At 42.0% G+C, this 21,652-nt stretch overlaps 1 protein-coding gene across 2 annotated transcripts in view; it reads right to left on the reverse strand.

Moving 5' to 3' along the window:
* Positions 1-21,652, reverse strand: part of ATP9B (ATPase phospholipid transporting 9B (putative)) — a 218,194-nt gene that overhangs the window by 101,074 nt on the left and 95,468 nt on the right. For both annotated transcript variants that reach the window (XM_082853143.1, XM_082853144.1), the window contains one exon: positions 11,061-11,137. In XM_082853143.1, coding sequence (XP_082709269.1) covers positions 11,061-11,137 — 77 coding nt within the window. The remainder of the gene's footprint in view (positions 1-11,060; positions 11,138-21,652) is intronic.

Below are 21,652 nucleotides of genomic sequence, written 5' to 3' on the forward strand. Positions count from 1 at the left end.
GGTTTACCATGTACAAAGTGTAAGGAAAGAGGCAGAAGACATGTCTCTATGAGAGATTCCCTCTTTCGATTACAATCTCTTTAAAGGCAGTGTTTATTCCTAATCTCCAAGCAACAGCAGATCCAGCCAGCGGCCCACACCAAGCCAGGCTCACGCGCCGCCTGAGCAGCAGAGCCGGGAGGTCCGATGTTTGCCACCAGAGCAACAGCCCAGGCAGGGGACTAGCCTTGGCCCGTCTGTCGCATAAATGCGGCGCTGGGTGCGCAGAGCACAGAGGGGAGAGGCCCCGGGGCACAGGCTGCAAGGACGAGGGAGGAGAGGGCTCTGAGGGACGGTGCCCCGTGCGTGCTGTAACGGGAGAAGCACGGATCGTGATGGGGGCACGCGGGACGGGGGCGCCCTCCTCCGCCTGCGGGAAACCAGTCACCCAGGCTGAGGGAGGGTCCTGACGGAGGCGGCATCCCAGACAAGGCTGCCTGCCCGCACTCGGATCCCGTGGAGCCGGAGGCTGGCCGCCAGGGAGGGTGCGCACGCGCAGTCGGCGCACAGCGATCCCGAAGCCCGGCGGCCGGCGCGCAGCGGGGTCGGCCGGAGCCAGGGCGGCGAGCCGGCGGCTCCAGATAAACGGCGCCGTTTTAAATTTACCTCATCTCCTGCCGAAGAGACCACTACAAAAAACGTGACTGGCAACCTGGCACTAATTGCATTTTCAAAGTTCCGGGAACAAACATGTTTGTGTGTCTGTATAAAACACACAAAGACTGTGTGTGTTACAGGACTTCGAGAATTTTCAATCCAAGACGCTGCTTTGGGGAAGATCCCCGGCCTTCTCCTTACTTGCTGCAAGTAATAAATCCTTCCTTCTCCGCACCACCCCCCGACCAAAAACATAATTTTAAATCCTTAGAGTGTTAGGGTGCAACCGTTTAATAAATTCATGAACTTTTCATGTAAATAATTCCTCTCCTTGATCTGTTTTGAAAGCATAAAATTTTGTAAGCTAAACCTGCTTCAAAAACTAAGAATCAAAAGGACTGTTGAGTTACAGTCTGTCTGTAACCGGGTTTCGTTTGCTTGCTCAGAAATCTAGAAGTTTCCAGGGCAGCAGAAGCGGCCCAGGTGCCCCAGGTGGTGCCCATTTCCTGTGCCGCACCATCAGCATCTCATCACAGTCACCTATCTGGCCTTTCATTGTCAAAACAAATATTCCCAGCACTCCTTCCTCCTCCAGAAATGAAAAGTAACTCCACAGACCTTTACTACTAAGAGCCTTCAGCAGGGCGGACATTGGTCTTCCGAGGCCTCATTTTAGCACAAATTCTAATCAACCAAGCAAAACAGCTCACTCACTCCAGTCTGCTGAACTAACCCACCCTCATTAACTAACCTGATTTAAGACAGCTCACACAGTATCTAGCACTGTTAACTAACAGGATGGAGCTGTTCAGAAGAAGTGAAGTACCTAACAGATTCTGAGCATCCCCATCAGACCAGATGCCTTCCGTACCTCCCCTGGTTTTAATGCTCTCCACACGGCAGTGCCGCAGGCCTCGCAGGTACAGAGACACAGCAGGAGGGGCACACCTGGAGGGCACACTGGGAGGGACACTGCCCCATCTGCCCCATCCAGAGCTCTTCCAGAGATGTCACCACCACCCCACAATTTAAAAATATTAAACAGCAAATATTTGAACTAATATATTTTACTGAAGCCTTCTAATTAGAAGGCTCTGCTCACTGGTGGAGGGGACTAATTAACCTTCACTAATATGTTTTGGGCTCATTTTCCTATTGTCTCTTGAAAATACACTGGCACACCAATTTACATTGTAATTAATTTATCCCATAGAAAAATTAACATTTATTACATTGTGGTAATTTATCCCATAGAAGTTTTGTGTTCTAACTTTGTTCAAATAAGAGAGCTCAAAAAATTTCATTCTTACTTCAAGGCCTCGAAAAAATATTTGATTCTGATGGTATTAAGCAGTTTAAAAAGAACCCGTACTGAGTGAATGAAGTAAGTCAGAGAAAGACAAATATCCAGTGATATCGCTTACATGTGGAATCTAAAAAAAGGGTACAAATGAATTTATTTACAAAACAGAAATAGAGTCACAGATGTAGAAAACAAACTTACGGTCACCAGGGAGGAAAGTCGGGGGAGGGATAAATTGGGAGATTGGGACTAACACACATACACACTACTCTATATAAAATAGATAACTAATAAGGACCTACTTGTTCCTATTGCACAAGGAACTCTACTCAATACTCTGTAATGGCCTATATGGGAAAAGAATCTAGAAGAGTGGATATATGTATATGTATAACTGGTTCACTTCACTGTACAACTGAAACTAACACAACATTGTAAATCAACTATACTCCAATAAAAACTTAAAAAAATAAACAAACAAAAAACAAGCCTTTCAGAAATGTTTGATATGGATAACTGTCCCTCAAAAAGAAATCTCATGCAGTTAAGAGCTTATTATAGTGGGAAAACTCAAACTCACATGATATATTTTAAAGTTTTGCAAAAGGTAATTATTAGCTGACAATGCTAATTCCATAGGGGAAAAGAAAGCTATTTAATTTCATGTTAAATGTATTATGTACATGTTTTAGTTAATGAGGTTTTAAAAAAGAAAGTTTGGTCCAGTTGCTACTCTAACTGTCGACAACTCAAATTACAAAAACAATTAGTATCCAGAATATATTTTCAGACGTATGAAAAGACAACTAAGTTGAAACCAGATGTGTTAAGATTTGTTTCTGAGGAATATACTTCTTTTTAAATTACTGCTTAGAAAAAGGTAACTGTGGAGGGGAAAACCATGGACTACTCCTAAGAAAAGTAACATGATCACTCAACACATGTGTCATCACCGTGCCGGAGGCTGAGACACCAACTGATGCCACGACCACGAAAGGGTGCCGGTCCCGGGCCTGCCTTCGGAGAGGGCACCAGACCAGTGTCGCTGTGGCCGCAGGCAGCGGCCGCGGAATGGGGGCTCCCGGCCCAAGGAGCCAGCAGGCGGGCGGGGAAGGGCTGGCCTTGACCTCAGCCTCCCACGCCCCCACCGGTGTCCTCACCAGCGGCAGCCCCAAGGACAAGCACCCCGCACGGCCTGCCATGTGCAGTGACGTTGGTTTTCCCCTGATCTCTCAAGGAGGAACCACAGTGGGGGCCGAAGAGTCCTGCCCGTCCCAGGCCTTCCCAGGGCACAGCAAGAAAACCGAGCGACCTTCCCTTCCAGCTGACCTCGGGCTTGGCATTTTCCCCAAGTCTGCTTCTGAACCCCGGCCATGCACACGACCTATTTCTCTTCACGGTGACCATGAAGGGACCCGCTCTGCATAATAACCTAGGACATCGACACCACGCGTACCCCCCAGGGCCTGGTGGCTTGCAGCCCGCCTGGGAAGGTGATATTTACTGAGAGAATCTGAAAACAACAGGAAAATCTCATGATCCTCCTCTTGTGTCTTCGTTGACAGCATAATCATCCACCCACTCTAGTTCATACAGAAGTTCTGAAAGCTTCTCATTTTCAACCTCACTAGACATTTCAGACCATATTCTCACCCACTCAGAAAGGCTTTCATCAAAAATGCTTCCTGGGAGTGATAAATACTTAGTTTTGTGAGCATATATAAATTAAGATGGAAATGTCATGGTAAATAAGTCGTCACAAGTTCCACTAATTTCTAACAGTTATTATGGCCTCAGGATAAGGAATCAAAGATTTCAAAAAACAAAAGCAAAATACTTAATTGCTTCTTGAATAAGTTATACTTCTCTGTTAAGAATTTGATTATAGGGAATTTAGCTGTACTGCTCAGAAATGATGAAATACAATCAATTAGTTCTTATTTTATATACAGGTGATGAGTAAGCCCTTCTCATTCAGAAATTTATGTAAAACTAAGTCTTTTTAGTGATACAAAGTATTTACTTTAAATAACAAATATGCTGTGTTTCCTATTTAGAACACCTGCCTTATAATCAAATTCATATTTAAAAGGAATGAGGGGCTGAATCCAAGTTTTCCGGTTGAGATATTTGCTATGTACTCTGATAGAGCATCACGTCCCAGAGGTTATCATTAGGACTGCTTCTCCATTCAGCATCTTGCCTCTTTATTGCTTTCCTGAAATTATAAGTTTATTTATATTCACACTGCTGATGAAGAAACACAACTTTTAATTGTGAGCAGCTGTAATATCAAAGTGTACAGCTGAACAAGTACAGTGAGGCAGTGTGTGTGCTGTCACAACCCCGAGAGCCACACTGGGCCTTGTCTACGTGCCACTGAATGACTTTACTGGGGGCTTGTTTCTCTAGTTAATCTCTTCCCGGGGAGGCTTTGAAACACTATGACTTGTTAATATTAATAACAGTTATCAAAAAAGCATTCCGAAGTCTATCTATCTATGTAGATTGACTGTAATACCATATTCCACAACATATAGCTCTTTTGTGAACCACATGATCCCATCTTTAAACAAGTATTTAAATTCAAGAATATTTTGTTACTCAAGAAGGCAACTATTAAAAAAATTAAGGGCTGCGATGATGGTATGCAACCACAGGAAGAGAGAATAATACATCTTTCTACTGTAAAATTTTAATATAAATCAACACGACTTTTAAAATATTAATAAACTGCCCTTTTTAAAATAAAAGAGCTATTCTCCAAACAGCCTTGATATTTCAACTTGCCAAGTACACCACAGCTGATTCTATTTTCCTCTATTATCTGAAAATGCCTTTACAACCATTCAGATAACAAGAAGCGGCTCTAATTCACATAATGGCACGTATCACCTGTCTGTCTGTCAATGAGACATTTGAAAGCTTCTTTTTTATTAGAAACACAAATCAATATGCCCAAGGGATTACAGTAACTGCTGGAAGCACTTTGTATTATCATTTCATCCTTGCTGTTTTTGCTCTGAGCAACTTATTATTATGAATGGCATGAAAATGGCAACCTGTCACAATTGATTTTTCTTAACCTCCTGTAAGAATTTGTTCCCTCTTAAATGTAATCAAGTATCATCTTATTAAATATATCCGAAGCTAGGTTTTATAAAACAACCCATTACTCAAGTTGTAGTCCTTGTAAATTAAACTTTCACCAAATATTACTGTAAAAGTAATGGCTAAGTAATAAAAACTTTTGATCTGTTCAAAGTTTTAAAATACAATTTTCAAACTTTGAGTAGACCCCAATCCCTGCTTTACACCTGCCTCAGTTAACACTATGAGGGCCACATTCTAACCCTGAGAAGGAGCTTTAGGAATTTCTCAACACTTTAGAACTTTCCTCCACCTAACAACATTTTAGGATTTATTCCTAATCTCCATGTCTGGATAAAACATGCTACACTTTAAAAAGTATTCTAATAAGCTCCTGTAATACGGGTAAAACTGTATATGCTGATTACATACAATTAGCAAGTTGGATTTCCAGAACGAACTTCAAGGCCATTCTAAAAGGATGAATTCAAGTGGGACGTCTGTCACAGTCATAGAATTCAGTTACAGTGTGATCAATTTTGCAGGATTCTCTGTGTATCTCCGACTGCGGTGTCCACCGAGGGGACGGTAGCTTTCAGTCTCTAGTGTGTGTCAGAGCCCCCAGAGGTTCGGATTCAGGAAGTCTGAGGGGAGGGACTCTAGGGGGTCGAATCAGTGCCGCAGATGTGAAGCTGATGTCGCCAACCCAGGGCCACTCAACTGGGCTGTGCAGGTCAGGAGCCACAGAGTAAGACAGGGGGCTGAGGCACAGCTACAGAAAGTCCCAGACTTTCTATTTTTTAAGAATGCACACTTGGGATAAAGTGGCATGACATCTGTAACCACAGAAAAAGATGAAACTAGTAGGGAACTTGTGTTAAACCTGGTTCAGGGTATATGAGTGATCATACTTTTCTCCTTCCTTTTCTGTCTGAAGTTGTCTTTAAAAAAGCAGCTAGAGAAGAGCAAGATGGACAAAACGATGACAAACAGGAGAGTGGCCCAAAACAGGCTTCAGACACTAGCTGAGTAGGTAATTTTTAAGATACATTTTATGAAACAACCAATACGAACTGGTCAACTTAGCTAACAGCCATCTGCTCAACCCAAGGACGACATTTTACAACGTGCCCAGGCTGGTCCACAAGTAGCCCCAGCCTCAACAGGGAAGTGACACTCACGTTCCTACAGCAGCAGAGGCGGCCGTGGTAATGTCAGAGGGAGACGGCTCTTCGGAACAGCCGCCACCAAAGATGCGAACTTGTGCGCAGGACGGGGGAAGGGGGCCCTGCGAGCGGGCGTGAGTACTAAGAACGCTATGAAGTCCAGTGGCATAACCTGCAGGGCCCCTGTGTCTCCCAGGTGCATCTGTGGGCAGTTCCTCTGACCCTCCCACCCCACAACCTGGAACTTTAGACCAGCCATTTCTTCACTTCTGCCTGGGGGCTCCTGAACAGCAGCCTGAGAAAGCCACCTACTCATTACTGGCTCCATGAGAAATTTAAGATTCAGCTGGGGCCCTAACACTGCCCAATAATTTATGAGCCTAAATTGTTAGGCTATAATCTTTCTCAATGCTTTTAGGAACTGTCTCAAATTCTTACCATGTTCTGCATTAATTTCACTACATCAATTATTGTTATTATCACTAACTTTTTTTCCCTTAAATTAGCACTGCTTTAACTGTAGCGTTTTCCATCCTAGGAACTTACAGCAATTTACAGATCTGCATGATGCTGCTGTATACACCATAGTGAAATATGGAGTAAGGGCGGGGGGGAGATACTGGCTGATTAACAGATGACTGTAAATCTTTTCTTTCTTTATTCTTATTTTTCTTTATTTTTTTGAAGTATAGTTGATTTACAAGTTCGTGTTAGCTTTAGGTGTACAGCACAGTGATTCAGTTATACACATATATCTATTGTTTTTCAGGTTCTTTTCCCTTATAGGTTATTACAAAATATTGAGTATAGCCCCCTGTGCGATACAGTGGGTCCTTGTTGGTTCTCTATTTTATACACAGTAGTGTATGTATGTCAGTCCCAAACTCCTACTTTATCCCTCCCCTCCCCTCGTTCCCCTTGGTAACTGTAAGTTTTCTATGTCTGTGAGCGTAAATATTTTCTGCAAAATCAAAGAGGCCACGTCATATTTTCTATGGTAGCTGTTTTCCATATAACAGTATATAATTTCCCTTTTAAGTAATCTTGTATTTATATATTTAAGTTACTATTAGATGCCTATGAAACTTATTCTTCCAAAGAATATTTTTCCTCTTTATAAACTAAGACCCTCTCTTCTTTTACTGGAAGCATCAGTAGTTTTTTGATATTGGTTTTCTCACCAGAAACAAAATCAATAAAATCCTTTCCCCAGGGCAGCATCAGTCAGTTCTTACCACCACGGCTTCTCTGGTGCTCTGGGCCCTGCCTCGAAGCGTGTCCGGCCTCCCCTGCTCAGCCGTGGCCGAGAGCCCTCCTTCGGAGGCTTCTACCTGCCCCTGCATCTGCCCTCCACCCGAGCTTTTCACTTCACCACGACTTCTATGTGCTTAGTCCGCGGACCCTTCAGCCCTTCACCTCCGGGGCCTCCGCCACATGGCCCGCTGCCAACTGCCGGCCACTCTGCAAGTGCTGTCCTCTCAGCCTTCCTCCCTGGCTACCCTTCCCTGCTTCACCCTAGCTGCTGGCACTTTTAGGGCTCTACGAGGTTCCTCCTTGTTTTTTAACTCTCTGTGAAAGGCTGGAAACTCTCACCCATAAGCGCACTGCGGGTGGTCAGCAGTGCTTGTCATTAAACATCCCCAATTCTCCCTCCTCCACGGTTGGGGTAGGACTGTACGTCCCTAATTCCTCCAACTTCAGTGAAGCCATTCAAGTGCTCTGGCCAAGGAAACACGCCCACACCGCTGACCGGCTGAGCGGGGAGGCATGTGTAACCTGCCACGCCAGTTTCTTCTTAACCCCACGGTCACCAAGGCGTGTTTCCAGGAGGGGCCCCCGCGGAATGGTGCCGAGCAGAGCACCTGCCCACATCTCAGACATGTACACGAGGAGAGAAGGAACCTCTGGTGTGTGCGCCACTGTGCTTCCAGGGCTGTTTCACCTGACACTCTATCCCCACAGGCATTCCACGCATAGGGCAGCGCTCCGAATGGAGGGTTAGGAACAGTGTGGCTTCCCCAAAGAAATCCAGTGAAACTCAGGCAAATGATTCAAAGCATTTCAAATGTTTGCTTTTTGTTTCCACTAGCCTTCTGTGAAATCCAGAAGTTTGCTGGTTTAGTAAGCTACAGAAGAACACTGAGATGTCGTCTGCAGATAATAACGTCTTACAAACAGCGAACATAATTTCTGTCTTCCCTCTGTTTAGGATTCAAACATCATGCATTCTTTTCTTTCAGCACATATCAATACTTGCCCTAGATAAATTACATCTGCTGCTTTTTGTCCACTGTAGCATGCTTGCAACCTTTTCCTGAATTTTGCTCTTATAAATCCGGCATTTAACACTTAGAAAGATTTAATGACATATGCGCATTGAGAGATTTTCTCTCTCTCCTAAGATGATCCCTTGATTTACAAGAAGGTTTTCAGGCTGGAGCTCTGCCACCCGCAGTGCCCTGAGGGAGCGGCAGCCCCATGCAGACGAGGCTGCCCCCTGAGCTGCAGTCGCCCTGCTCTGAAAGCAGCCGGCTCCGGCTCCTCCGGGGGCTGCCATGCAGACTCACGGCACAATGGACATAAAGTGCTCAGATCAGTGCCTGCTTGTGTGAGAGCTTCCGTAGGGCTTTCAACCAGAAGGGGAGCAGCAAACGCTGATCAAGCCCCAGAAAGGTTCGGCCCCAGAAAGAGCACGTCTGCTCCCCACGTGAGGCTGTCAAGTGGCAGAGCGAGGATCCGAGCCCAATCCTGCAAGACGCCAAAGGAGTTCTTCCTGTTGTAAGAGAGATTTTGCTAACGCCAAGGAAACTGGGAAGGCTGTCTAAACCGGGAAGGAGGAAGGGAGGCTGAGAGGACGAGGAGGAAGAGGGGGTGCAGGAGGGCGGAGGGGAGGGCAGGGGGAGGGTGGGGGGAGGGCAGGGGGAGGGTGGGGGGAGGGCGGAGGGGAGGGCCTGAAAGGCGGGCAGCTCTGAAGCTGCTCAGGGCCTGGGCACTGCTCAGGGAGCGTGTCTTGACTGACAACGAGGGTGGGGTTGAAAAACCACGGCACTCATTCATATTTCACATTTCACTTTGTAGAAAGGTAACGGTGACAGGTAGCATTTACCGAGTAATAAGGCACAGAATTAAGCCGCTTGCCCACAGTCAAAGAGCTGGTCAGTGCAACACCCAGACTCTAACCCAGGCTGGTCAACCTCCAGCGCCAGAGTTCTTCACTGCGGTCAGAAACCTGGGAAAGGTCACCTAAGTCACTCTGGATCAACACCCAGGGAAGCAAGCACGTGAGCCAAAACTGAAGGTGCCCGGAGGGAAGAAGTGGCTGTGTGTAGGCAGACGGCGAGAAAGTGACAGCAAGTGAGCGGCACAGAAGGGGAGGGAGGGCAAGAAAGGCAGCTGGATTACAAAGTTTTCAGATTTTAAACTTAGTATTTAAAATTAAATTTACCCTCAGATACCATCATAAATGTAAAAGTAAAATGATTAAGGAAAAACCCCCCAGAAATCATATATGTGTTACTAGACGTCCAAGTTTTGCTTACTAAAGAAAAACACCATACTTGCCAGAAAACACACATAACTATGTATGCGATTCTAACTCTTGCCATTAGTTTAGTAATTTATTTTTAAATAATTTAACTCTACTGTAGAATTACTGACTTGGGTATATTTGATTTACTCAAATTAAAGCCAAGTTTTATATATATATATATATAAATCGACAGAGAATTTTTCCCCCATTATCAAAATCAGAATTTATACTAAAATAATAGTAGCACAACATTTTTCTTTGACTTCTGTAAACGTGTCACCCACAGACATCTGGAGCCCTAACAAATACAGGAATATAAAGTGTCACCAGATGCAACCCTGGGAGGCAGCTGGGGATGCGCTCCACACGGGAAGCACAGTCTGCTGCACTGCACGCAGGTCCAGGCATTCACAGCGTCAGTGATGCGTCCCTAGTTTCTGAAGGGTTAACTATTTTTTAAAATGGTATTTAGCTGAAAAAATGAAACACATCTTGCCCTAAAAGATATCTTTCAAAGAATTATTTCATTTCTATTGCTTTGTTATAAAATTTCCTGCAGAAGACAACCTGTCCTATGAATTACTCACAAAGCAAGGTGTGACTCCATGAGAGGATTTTTTTGTTCTACTTAGATACACACAAATTATATTACAAAGAAAAGTGAGTAAAATGCACAGTTAGAAAGAGCTTCTCATTCAGTAGATATTAACACATATTATGATTTGATACAAAATGTGTTGTTCAAATCATAACTACTGAGAATTCAAACTAACCTTTTGTTATGATTTAACTTACACACACGATGACTGCATAAATAACAATTTTAGGACTGTAACAAGAATATAATTAATTTAGGAATATAATCAAGCAGTCTAAAAACTAAAATCTGGTTTTCAATATGCTTCTTCTGAAATGGAAATAACAAATAAAACTGGTTTAACAATAAAACACTGTCAAATTACATACCATAAAAACATTAATACAGATTCCTTTATTTTAAAAAAGAATCATCAACATAAAAATAGAGTGCAAATTATAAAATAAATAGATTGAGGATAAATTAAAAGACCCACAATTAACTGTTAAATTATGGGCAAATTATATATACAACAATGAAAATTTAAGAGACATATAAAACTCTGATTAACCAAGAAAAAATAGTTTTGAAAATTCTTCTACAAGAGCATGCTGTTACACAAACACAGAGAATTCATATCCTGAATCACCAACATTTTGAAACTCTGTTTCACAAACAAGCTACTCAGAACTACACGTGCTCTCTCACTGAAAGGAGGAGGTGAGTTCAGTCAAGCAGTCGGTCCTCAAGCTAGCCTACCTTACTTTTTGGATTGGATGTGTTCATTACACTTCGAGTCTCTTTTCCAGTATAAATGACAACACCTATTATAGTACCTGCAAAACACACAAAAAAAGTGGTCCTTACAGATAAACTTGAAGGATATGCACAGAAGTAACACTTGCTAATTAATCGTTTTGATGGAAAATATTATGACACCATTTGATTTTATACAGATTTATCCAACAGCATATTTAATTTCAGTAGTTCTAGAAAATCTAATCTCAACTTTAAAAATAAACTTTGAAAAACTCAAATGATTTCTTAAGTGATACTAATTTACCTACACAAAACATTAGAAAATGTACTAATATTCTTTTCACTGGCAATAGAAAGCGTGTCACTGTTCACTCATTAATGCCTATTAAAATGGTAACTCTAACACTGAAGCTACATTCAGAGAGCTTACATTCTAACTGATCAATTCATGTGATCCCAAACAAGATGGTACCGGTGGGGGGGGGGGGGGCAGTTTCTCTGAACAAGAGTCTGAGAGCATCCTTTCACTGTGAAGATGCAGGACAACCAGGTACAAGAGCCTCTGCTCACATTTCAGGACACAGACAATGAAAACAGTAAGAGGAGTATTATAAAGACAATATTTGATTTTGAATTTATATGTTATGTCTCTTTTATTCCTGTCTCCTGAAAGTTTGGTTTTCTAATTGTACATGTTAAGAAGAAATGGTAATTTTGCGGTCTATCAAACTTAAGATAAAAGAACAGTAAAATACCCCTAGAACGATCTATACATTACAAAGGCTCAGATCAGAGGCATTCATCTCTGGAATGTCAAATTAAAAACCATGGAAGTCCGCCTCTAGAACTGCTGCTGTGCATAATTTATATTTCTAATTTTCACAAAATTTGAAGGTGAGAAACACAATTAAGGTGAGAAAGATGATATATCCATAATACTCACTGAAATCAACAACCACTGCAGAATTAACCCTAACAATTATACAAAAACTCTTTGATGTCACATTAATGTAATGTGTGGAATTTAGTGAGTCCTAAGGCAGGACCTGTGGAGTAAATGTGACCGAGGTGATCTCGGGTCTACGTAACAATGACAGCTGTGCACCACACATCTCAGCACACCACCAACAGCCTCCTCTACGGAACGCCCAGGAAGACAGAAGATGCCAGGGTACGTACAGCTCAGCAGTGACACCTGCAGAGGTTACGTGTTTGCTCTTTTTTAGAATAAGCATCTCTTTTTCCCCCTTTGTAATTGTGTGCCCTGGGAAGCTGTGAGGCTTGCACTTACTGCGCTCTTCAAAGCAGAGCGGCCCCATGTGACTATGGACCCCACTCCACCAACGGAGGACACAGAGAGCGACTGGTGACACCTGCACTGAGCTGGGCTGCAAATGGCGCATCAGGAGCATCAAGAAGCAAGACCCCAGAAGTGAGGAACCGAGTTTCGTCGCCCACTTCCCAGCCCACAACAACTGCCCCGTGAGACCGAAGCTTGAGAAGCAACGACATGCACGTGTTTTGGATCGCGAGCTGCAGGCTGCTGTGCGCTCCAGCGCCCCCACTGGTCCTGCCTCTCAGCCTCCATGCTGCTTTTGTGGCCCTGCACCAGAGCTCTCTGGGTCCGGCCCCTTGAGTGACGCCCGAGTGGGATGGGTTCCCCTGCTGGCCGATCCCAGATACCAAGTTTTCTCTAAAGCAGAAGCCTTGCAAACTATGTGTGGTACAGGTTTTACTTTTAAATTTCTAATCGGTCACAAGGCCTAGTTTTGCAAAATACCACATCAATAAATTATTAAGAGAAACAAATAACAAAAAAAATTTGACAAAACATATGTTCCAATCTTCTTAACATTAAATTCCTTCATCAAATTCTTATAAATTTTCCAAAAGTTTACTCTCATTTGCTGTATTTTCTACCATCAGTATCAGCCCTGGACCCCTGACTGCGCACAGAACCTGCAGTCCTGCTCTGGGGCTCAGCCTGGACCCCCATCTGAGCACATACGTCCAGCAGACTCTAGAGGACTCATCCTTCCTTCCAGGCTCTCGGCAACTTAAGATCAGAATGCTCCCATATCCACCTATTACTGAAACATGGCAAGTTTCCTGGTTCTCTGAACCAACAAGGGGAAGAAGCATGGCACCCTGGGAAGTCGTGTTTGTCCCTCTCTGGTGCCCTCAGTCCTTGTGTCTGTTTATCTGTCTGTGTCAACTTGAGTCCTTGCTCCCATGCGTTTGGTTTCTACAGCCAGGGAGGAAGGCCTGAGCTCACTTCACCAGGAGGCAACTTGAATTCAATCGACACATAACTTTTTTTTTTTAATCTGTATTGGGGTAGAGTTGATTTACGATGTTGTGTTAGTTTCAGGTGTACAGCAAAGTGAACCAGTTATACATCTACATATACCCATTCTTTTTTAGATTCTTTTCCCATATAAGTCATTACAGAGTACTGAGTAGAGTTCTCTGTGCTATACAGTAGGTGCTTATTAGTTATCTATTTTAAATATAGTAGTGACACATAACTTTTAAAGAATAAAATTTTTAAAAATCCTGGTCTTTCCCTCTCAACTTGTAATCCAGTGGAAAGAAGATAAGAGCCCTTGTATTACTCCTGGAAATCCAAAGTACTTCAAACATATCTCAGTATACGGAAGGCTGCTTATATAGAGAGTCTAGCAATTGCTGTATTACTCCTGGAAGTCCAAAGTACTTCAAACACATCTCAGTATACGGAAGGCTGCTTATATAGAGAGTCTAGCAATTGCTCACATTAATAGGCTTTGAAATAGAGTTAAGCATGTGTTGAAAGATTTGAAATCCATGAAAAAGCTTGCATTTCAAAAATGACTGAACAAAATTTAAAATTAAAGGCACTTTATTTAAACTTGTGGAACGATTGTTTTAAACAACCTAAATACTCTCTCAGAAGATACAATACTCTGGCCACTGAATTCTATCTCTGGAAGAATAAGGAAGGGTTACCTATGCGGCAAATGTGTTATGATGCCTACATTCGTGTCTGTGTTGCTGAAGTTCACAAGTAGCAGCTACCACTTGCCAAGGTCATCCTGAGAATGAAGGTCAGGAGAGGAACACTGTGCACAGTGAATTATCTAGGATACCTCAAGCCTCCAGCTTGGGTTGCTTCTGGCTCTTTGAGAAGAGAGGCCAAAAATCAAGAGTACTGGGGATCAGTGACAACATTCTAACACACGGGAAACAAAGGATGAAATAGATACGGGAAACACGGGAAACAAAGGATGAAATAGATTGAAAAAGAGAATCTTCAAATACCTTTATGAGTGAACTCAATCTTGATCCTTTATTAAAAAGAATAAATATCAACATGATGAAAAAAATAGGATACAACACCTAGATACAACTAGATACAGAAAATGTAAAATCTGTGACCAGGTATGTAAATGTGGTATGCTGTAAGTATTTTCCTATAAACTATTACATGCTAAGTGCTGAAGGTCAAAGGCCATGGAGGACAGCACCCCTGGAATCAAATCCTGGGTACATGACCCTGCTAACAATGGTAGGCCTTCTGGGCCACAGCCCTTACCTGGACCTCAAGAAGGACTGGCCTGCCCTCTCTGATGTCTCTGACAGTGTGCTACACTTACTTCCGCTCTCTTTTTATTGTGAGAAATTTTAAAAATTCATCATGACAAAAAACCAACATCTACTACCTGAAGAGAATCTCCACCTATTAAAATTATGTTTGCTTTCATGCTTTTTTAATGATGTTAAAACACTAGTGCAAAACTTCGTCTCTGAAGAAGAACTACTATTCTGCAGCCTGTGGAAGGAAAACCACGTTCACAGAAAGATAGACAAAATGAAAAGGCAGAGGACGTTGTACCAGATGAAGGAACAAGATAAAACTCCAAAAAAACAACTAAATGAAGGAACAAGATAAATGAAGGAACAAGATAAAACTCCAGAAAAACAACTAAATGAAGTGGAGATAGGCAACCTTCCAGAAAAAGAATTCAGAATAATGATAGTGAAGATGATCCAGGACCTCAGAAAAAGAATGGAGGCAAAGATAGAGAAGATGCAAGAAATGTTTAACAAAGACCTAGAAGAATTAAAGAACAAACACGTAGAATAATTAAAGAACAAACAAACAGAGATGAACAATACAATAACTTAAATGAAAACTACACTAGAAGGAATCAATAGCAGAATAACTGAGGCAGAAGAACGGATAAGTAACCTGGAAGACAGAATGGTAGAGTTCACTTCCACAGAACAGAATAAAGAAACAAGAATGAAAAGAAATGAAGACAGCCTAAGAGACCTCTGGGACAACATTAAATGCAACAACATTCACATTATAGGGGTCCCAGAAGGAGAAGAGAGAGAGAAAGGACCCGAGAAAATATCTGAAGAGATTATAGTCAAAAACTTCCCTAACATGGGAAAGGAAGTAGCCACCCAAGTCTAGGAGGCACAGACAGTCCCAGGCAGGATAAACCCAAGGAGAAACACGCCAAGACACATAATAATCAAACTGACAAAAATTGAAGACAAGGAAAAATTATTGAAAGCAACAAGGGAAAAATGACAAATAACATACAAGGAACTCCCATAAGGTTAACAACTGATTTCTAGCAGAAGCTCTACGAGCCAGAAGGGAGTGGCACAATATATTTAAAGTGATGAAAGGGAAGAACCTGCAATCAAGATTACTCTACCCGGCAAGGATCTCATTCAGATTCGATGGAGAAATCAAAAGCTTTACAGACAAGCAAAAGCTAAGAGAACTCAGCACCACCAAACCAGCTCTACAACAAATGCTAAAGGAACTTCTCTAAGTGGGAAACACAAGAGAAGAAAAGGACCTACAAAAACAAACCCAAAACAATTAAGAAAATGGTAATAGGAACATACATATCGATAATTACCTTAAACGTGAATGGATTAAATGCTCCAACCAAAAGACACAGGCTCGCTGAATGGATACAAAAACACGACCCATCTATATGCTGTCTGCAAGAGACCCACTTCAGACCTGGGGACACATACAGACTGAAAGTGAGGGGATGGAAAAAGATATTCCATGCAAATGGAAATCAAAAGAAAGCTGGAGTAGCAATACTCATATCAGATCAAATAGACTTTGAAATAAAGAATGTTACAAGAGACAAGGAAGGACACTACATAATGATCAAGGGATCAATCCAAGAAGAAGATATAACAAATATATATGTACCCAATATAGGAGCACCTCAATACATACGGCAACTGCTAACAGCTATAAAAGAGGAAATCGACAGTAACACAATAGTGGGGGACATTAACAGCTCAGTAACACCAATGGACAGATCATCCAGCCAGAAAATGAATATGGAAACACAAGCTTTAAATGACACAGTAGACCAGATAGATTTAATGGATATTTATAGGACATTCCATCCAAAAACAGCAGATTACACTTTTTTCTCAAGTGCACACAGAACACTCTCTAGGATAGATCACATCTTGGGTCACAAATCAAGCCTCGGTAAATTTAAGAAAAGTGAAATCATATCAAGCATCTTTTCCTACCACAACACTATGAGATTAGAAATAAATTACAGGGAAAAAAAACGTAAAAAACACAAACACATGGAGGCTAAGCAACACATTACTAAATAACGAAAAGATCACTGAAGAAATCAAAGAGGAAATCAAAAAAATACCTAGAGACAAATGACAATGAAAATACAATGATCCAAAGCCTATGGGATGCAGCAAAAGCAGTTCTAAGAGGGAAGTTTATACCAATACAAGCCTATCTCAAGAAACAAGAAAAATCTCAAATAAATAATCTAAACTTACACCTAAAGGAGCTAGAGAAAGAAGAACAAACAAAACCCAAAGTTAGTAGAAGGAAAGAAATCATAAATATCAGAGCAGAAATAAATGAAATAGAAACAAAGAAAACAATAACAAAGATCAATAAAACTAAAAGTTGGTTCTTTGAGAAGATAAACAAAATTGATAAACCTTTAGCCAGACTCATCAAGAAAAAGAGAGGACTCAAATCAATAAAATTAGAGGGGCTTCCCTGGTGGTGCAGTGGTTGAGAGTCTGCCTGCCAATGCACAGGACACTGGTTTCAGCCCTGGTCTGGGAAGATCCCACATGCCGTGGAGCAACTAGGCCCGTGAGCCACAACTGCTGAGCCTGTGCGTCTGGAGCCTGTGCTCCGCAACAAGAGAGGCCGCGATAGTGAGAGGCCCATGCACCGCGATGAAGAGTGGCCCCCACTTGCCGCAACTAGAGAAAGCCCTCGCACAGAAACGAAGACCCAACACAGCCAAAAACAAATAAATTAATTAATTAAAAAAAATAAAATAAAATTAGAAATGGAAAAGGAGAAGTTACAACGGACACCGCGGAAATACAAAGCATTATAAGAGACTACTACAAGCAACTCTGTGCCAATAAAATGGACAACCTGGAAGAAATGGACAAATTCTTAGAAAGGTATAACCTTCCAAGACGGAACCAGGAAGGAATAGAAAATATGAACAGACCAATCACAAGGAATGAAATTGAAACTGTGATTTAAAATCTTCCAACAAACAAAAGTCCAAGACCAGATGGCTTGACAGGTGAAATCTATCAAACATTTAGAGAAGAGCTAACACCCATCCTTCTCAAACTCTTCCACAAAATTGCAGAGGAAGGAACACTCCCAAACTCATTCTATGAGGCCACCATCACCCTGATACCAAAACCAGACAAAGATGCTACAAAAAAAGAAAATTATACACCAAAATCACTGATGAATATAGATGCAAAAATCCTCAACACAATACTAGCAAACAGAATCCAACAACACATTAAAAGGACCATACACCATGATCAAGTGGGATTTATCCCAGGGATGCAAAGATTCTTCAATATACGCAAATCAATCAATGTGATACACCGTATTAACAAACTGAAGAAGAAAAACCATATGATCATCTCAACAGATGCATAGAAAGCTTTTGACAAAATTCAACACCCATTTATGATAAAAACTCTCCAGAAAGTGGGCACAGAGGGAACCTACCTCAACCTAATAAAGACCATATACAACAAACTCACAGCAAACATCATTCTCAATGGTGAAAAACTGAAAGCATTCCCTCTAAGATCAGGAACAAGACAAGGATGTCCACTCTTACCACTATTATTCAATATAGTTTTGGAAGTCCTAACCATGGCAATCAGAGAAGAAAAAGAAATAAAAGGAACACAAATTGGAAAAGAAAAAGTAAAACTGTCACTGTTTGCAGATGACATGATACTATACATAGAGAATCCTAAAGATGCCACCAGAAAACTACTAGAGCTAATCAATGAATCTGGTAAAGTTGCAGGATACAAAATTAATGCACAGAAATCTCTTGCATTCTTATATACTAGCAACAAAATGTCACAAAGAGAAATAAAGGAAACAATCCCATTCACCACTGCAACAAAGATAATAAAATATCTAGGAATAAACCTACCTAAGGAGGTAAAAGACCTGTACTCAGAAACTACAAGACACTGATGAAAGAAATCAAAGATGACACAAACAGATATACCATGTTCTTGGATTGGAAGAATCAATATTGTGAAAATGACTGTACTACCCAAAGCAATCTACAGATTCTATGCAATCCCTATCAAATTACCAGTGGCATTTTTTTACAGAACTAGAATAAAAAACCCTTAAAAGTTGTATGGAGACACAAAAGACCCCAAATAGGCAAAGCAGTCTTGAGGGAAAAAAACGGAGCTGGAGGAATCAGACTCCCTGGCTTCAGACTATACTACAAACCTACAGTAATCAAGACAATATGGTACTGGCACAAAAACAGAAATGTAGATCAATGGAACAGGACAGAAAGCCCAGAGATAAACCCATGCACCTATGGTCAACTGATCTATGACAAAGGAGGCAAGGATATACAATGGAGAAAAGACAGTCTCTTCAATAAGTGGTGCTGGGAAAACTGGACAGCTACATGGAAAAGAATGAAATTAGAACACTCCCTAACACCATACACAAAAATAAACTCAGAATGGATTAGAGACCTAAATGTAAGACCAGACACTATAAAACTCTTAGAGGAAAATATAGGAAGAATACTCTTTGACATAAATCACAGCAAGATCATTTTTGATCCACCTCCCAGAGTAATGGAAATAAAAACAAAAATAAACAAATGGGACCTAAAGAAACTTAAAACCCTTGCAAAGGAAAGGAAACTACAAACAAGACGAAAAGACAACTCTCAGAATGGGAGAAAATATTTGCAAACGAATCAACAGACAATGGATTAATCTCCAAAATATATAAACAGCTCATGCAGCTCAATATTAACAAAACAAACAACCCAATCAAAAAATGGGCAGAAGACTTAAATAGACATTTCTCCAAAGAAGACATACAGATGGCCAAGAAGCACATGAAAAGCTGCTCAATATCACTAATCATTAGAGAAATGCAAATCAAAACTATAATGAGGTATCGCCTCACACCAGTTAGAATGGGCATCATCAGAAAACTCTACAAACAACAAATGCTGGAGAGGGTGTGGAGAAAAGGGAATCCTCTCGCACTGTTGGTGGGAATGCAAATTGATACAGCCACTATGGAGAACAGCATGGAGGTTCCTTAAAAAACTAAAAATAGAATTATCATATGACCCAGCAATGCCACTACTGGGCATATTACCCAAAGAAAACCACAAATCAAAAAGACACATGCACCCCAATGTTCACTGCAGCACTATTTTCAACTGCCAGGTCATGGAAGCAACCTAAATGCTCACTGACAGATGAATGGATAAAGAAGATGTGGTACATGTATACAATGGAATATTACTCAGCCATAAAAAGGAACAAAACTGGGTCATTTGTAGAGATGTGGATGAATCTAGAGACTGTCATACAGAGTGAAGTAAGTCAGAAAGAGAAAAACAAATATCGTATATTAACGCATATATGTGGAACCTAGAAAAATGGTACAGATGAACCGGTTTGCAGGGCAGATATAGAGACACAGATGTAGAGAACAAATGTATGGACACCAAGGGGGGAAGTGGCAGGGGGGACGGTGGTGGGACGAATTGGGAGATTGGGATTGACATGTACACACTAATATGTATAAAATAGATAACTTATAAGAACCTGCTGTATAAAAAATAAATAAAATTCAAAAATTCAAATAAATAAACTGTTCATTCCCTGTCCTCTACAGGGGACATGTGCTCTGGTCTAGCAGCTCCCTGACCCTTCTGCGTACCCACGCCCCATCTTAGCACAAACGCAGAAGTGCCCTGCATGGATCTGAGCCCCTCCTGCTCCACGTGCCAGGCACATGGCCCTCGGAACCCTGTCTTCAGCCTGCTGTGCCCCTCAGCATGAGGCCTCTGCACACAGTCAGTGCCGTCTGTGTGGTTTAAAATCTAGTTCACGTGTTTCTTCTTCAGGGAAGCCTCTTCCAGACCCTGACCAGGTAAGGTTTTCACTTCTTTGTTTTCAAGGCACCCTGCACTTTTCTGAGATACTTAGCATAGCTCAAATGACTTCTCTCTTTTTCTTTCTTTTTATTTTCGGCTGCACCACGCGGCTTACAGAACCTTAGCTCCCCGACCAGGGAATGAACCTGGGCCCTGGCAGTGAAAGCGTCGAACCCTAACCACTAGGCCACCAGGGAATTCCCTTTGGCTCATTTTCTTCATTTCTTTCTCACCATAAGCCGTCCCACACTGTATCACCAGCGCCAGGTCTGGAGTGGAGATCCCATACACCACCCCAGAAGGAGGACTGTGCTCTAAGGGGAGCGCTGCCAACACTGGTGACAGATGCCGAGACAGACATTCCTCCCTTGAGTGCTTCCCCGCATCCTATCCCACCAGCACCCTTAACGCTCCCTGCTGCTACCTCCTGGTACCCTCCACAAGGTCAATCATTTTCTGAACAGGTGATAATCACTTAGATTTTCAATGCCTCTCAGAGAAATTTACTTTACAAAATGTACATTTAAGTGGCCTCCCTGTCAACCACTGGAAATATTCCAACATACTCCAATTTTACTTAAAAGAACCTTCATCGTGGCCCCTAAAGGCCCAACCCAATCTCCCTCCTAAGGTCCCTGTCTCATCTAATACTTCTCTCCCTCACAGACAAGCGACCACACCGACCTCCTCAGCTGTTAGATGAATGAGAAGTGGTCAGAGCCCTCTGAAGTCACCGTTTGCTTCCCCGGTTCTGCTGTGCCACCTGTCTTTAAGGCACACGGACAAGTTTGCCATGAAACAGATGTCAAAACTAGCCAAATGCCCCCTGCCTTGCTACACAAGGGTGCACCCTCCTTAGCTGTTTCAGCCTAGCTCCTCCAAGCGTGATAAGCAGCAGCGCAAGCCTCGCCCTGGGCTTGTCTGAGATGCAGACTCTAAGGCCTGGTCCACATCCACTGAACGGGAGTATATGTTTAATAAGGTCCCTGTGGTGCAAAGCACTTTGACAACATTTGTTTGGAGTCACTTAAAAACACAAAGCGTCTCCTGTATGTGCGAATTCATGTGAAAAATGGAGCTTATTTC

This window comes from Leucopleurus acutus (assembly GCF_964270905.1).
Source record: "Leucopleurus acutus genome assembly, chromosome: 13".
In the NCBI taxonomy this organism is placed as follows: Eukaryota; Metazoa; Chordata; class Mammalia; order Artiodactyla; family Delphinidae; genus Leucopleurus; species Leucopleurus acutus.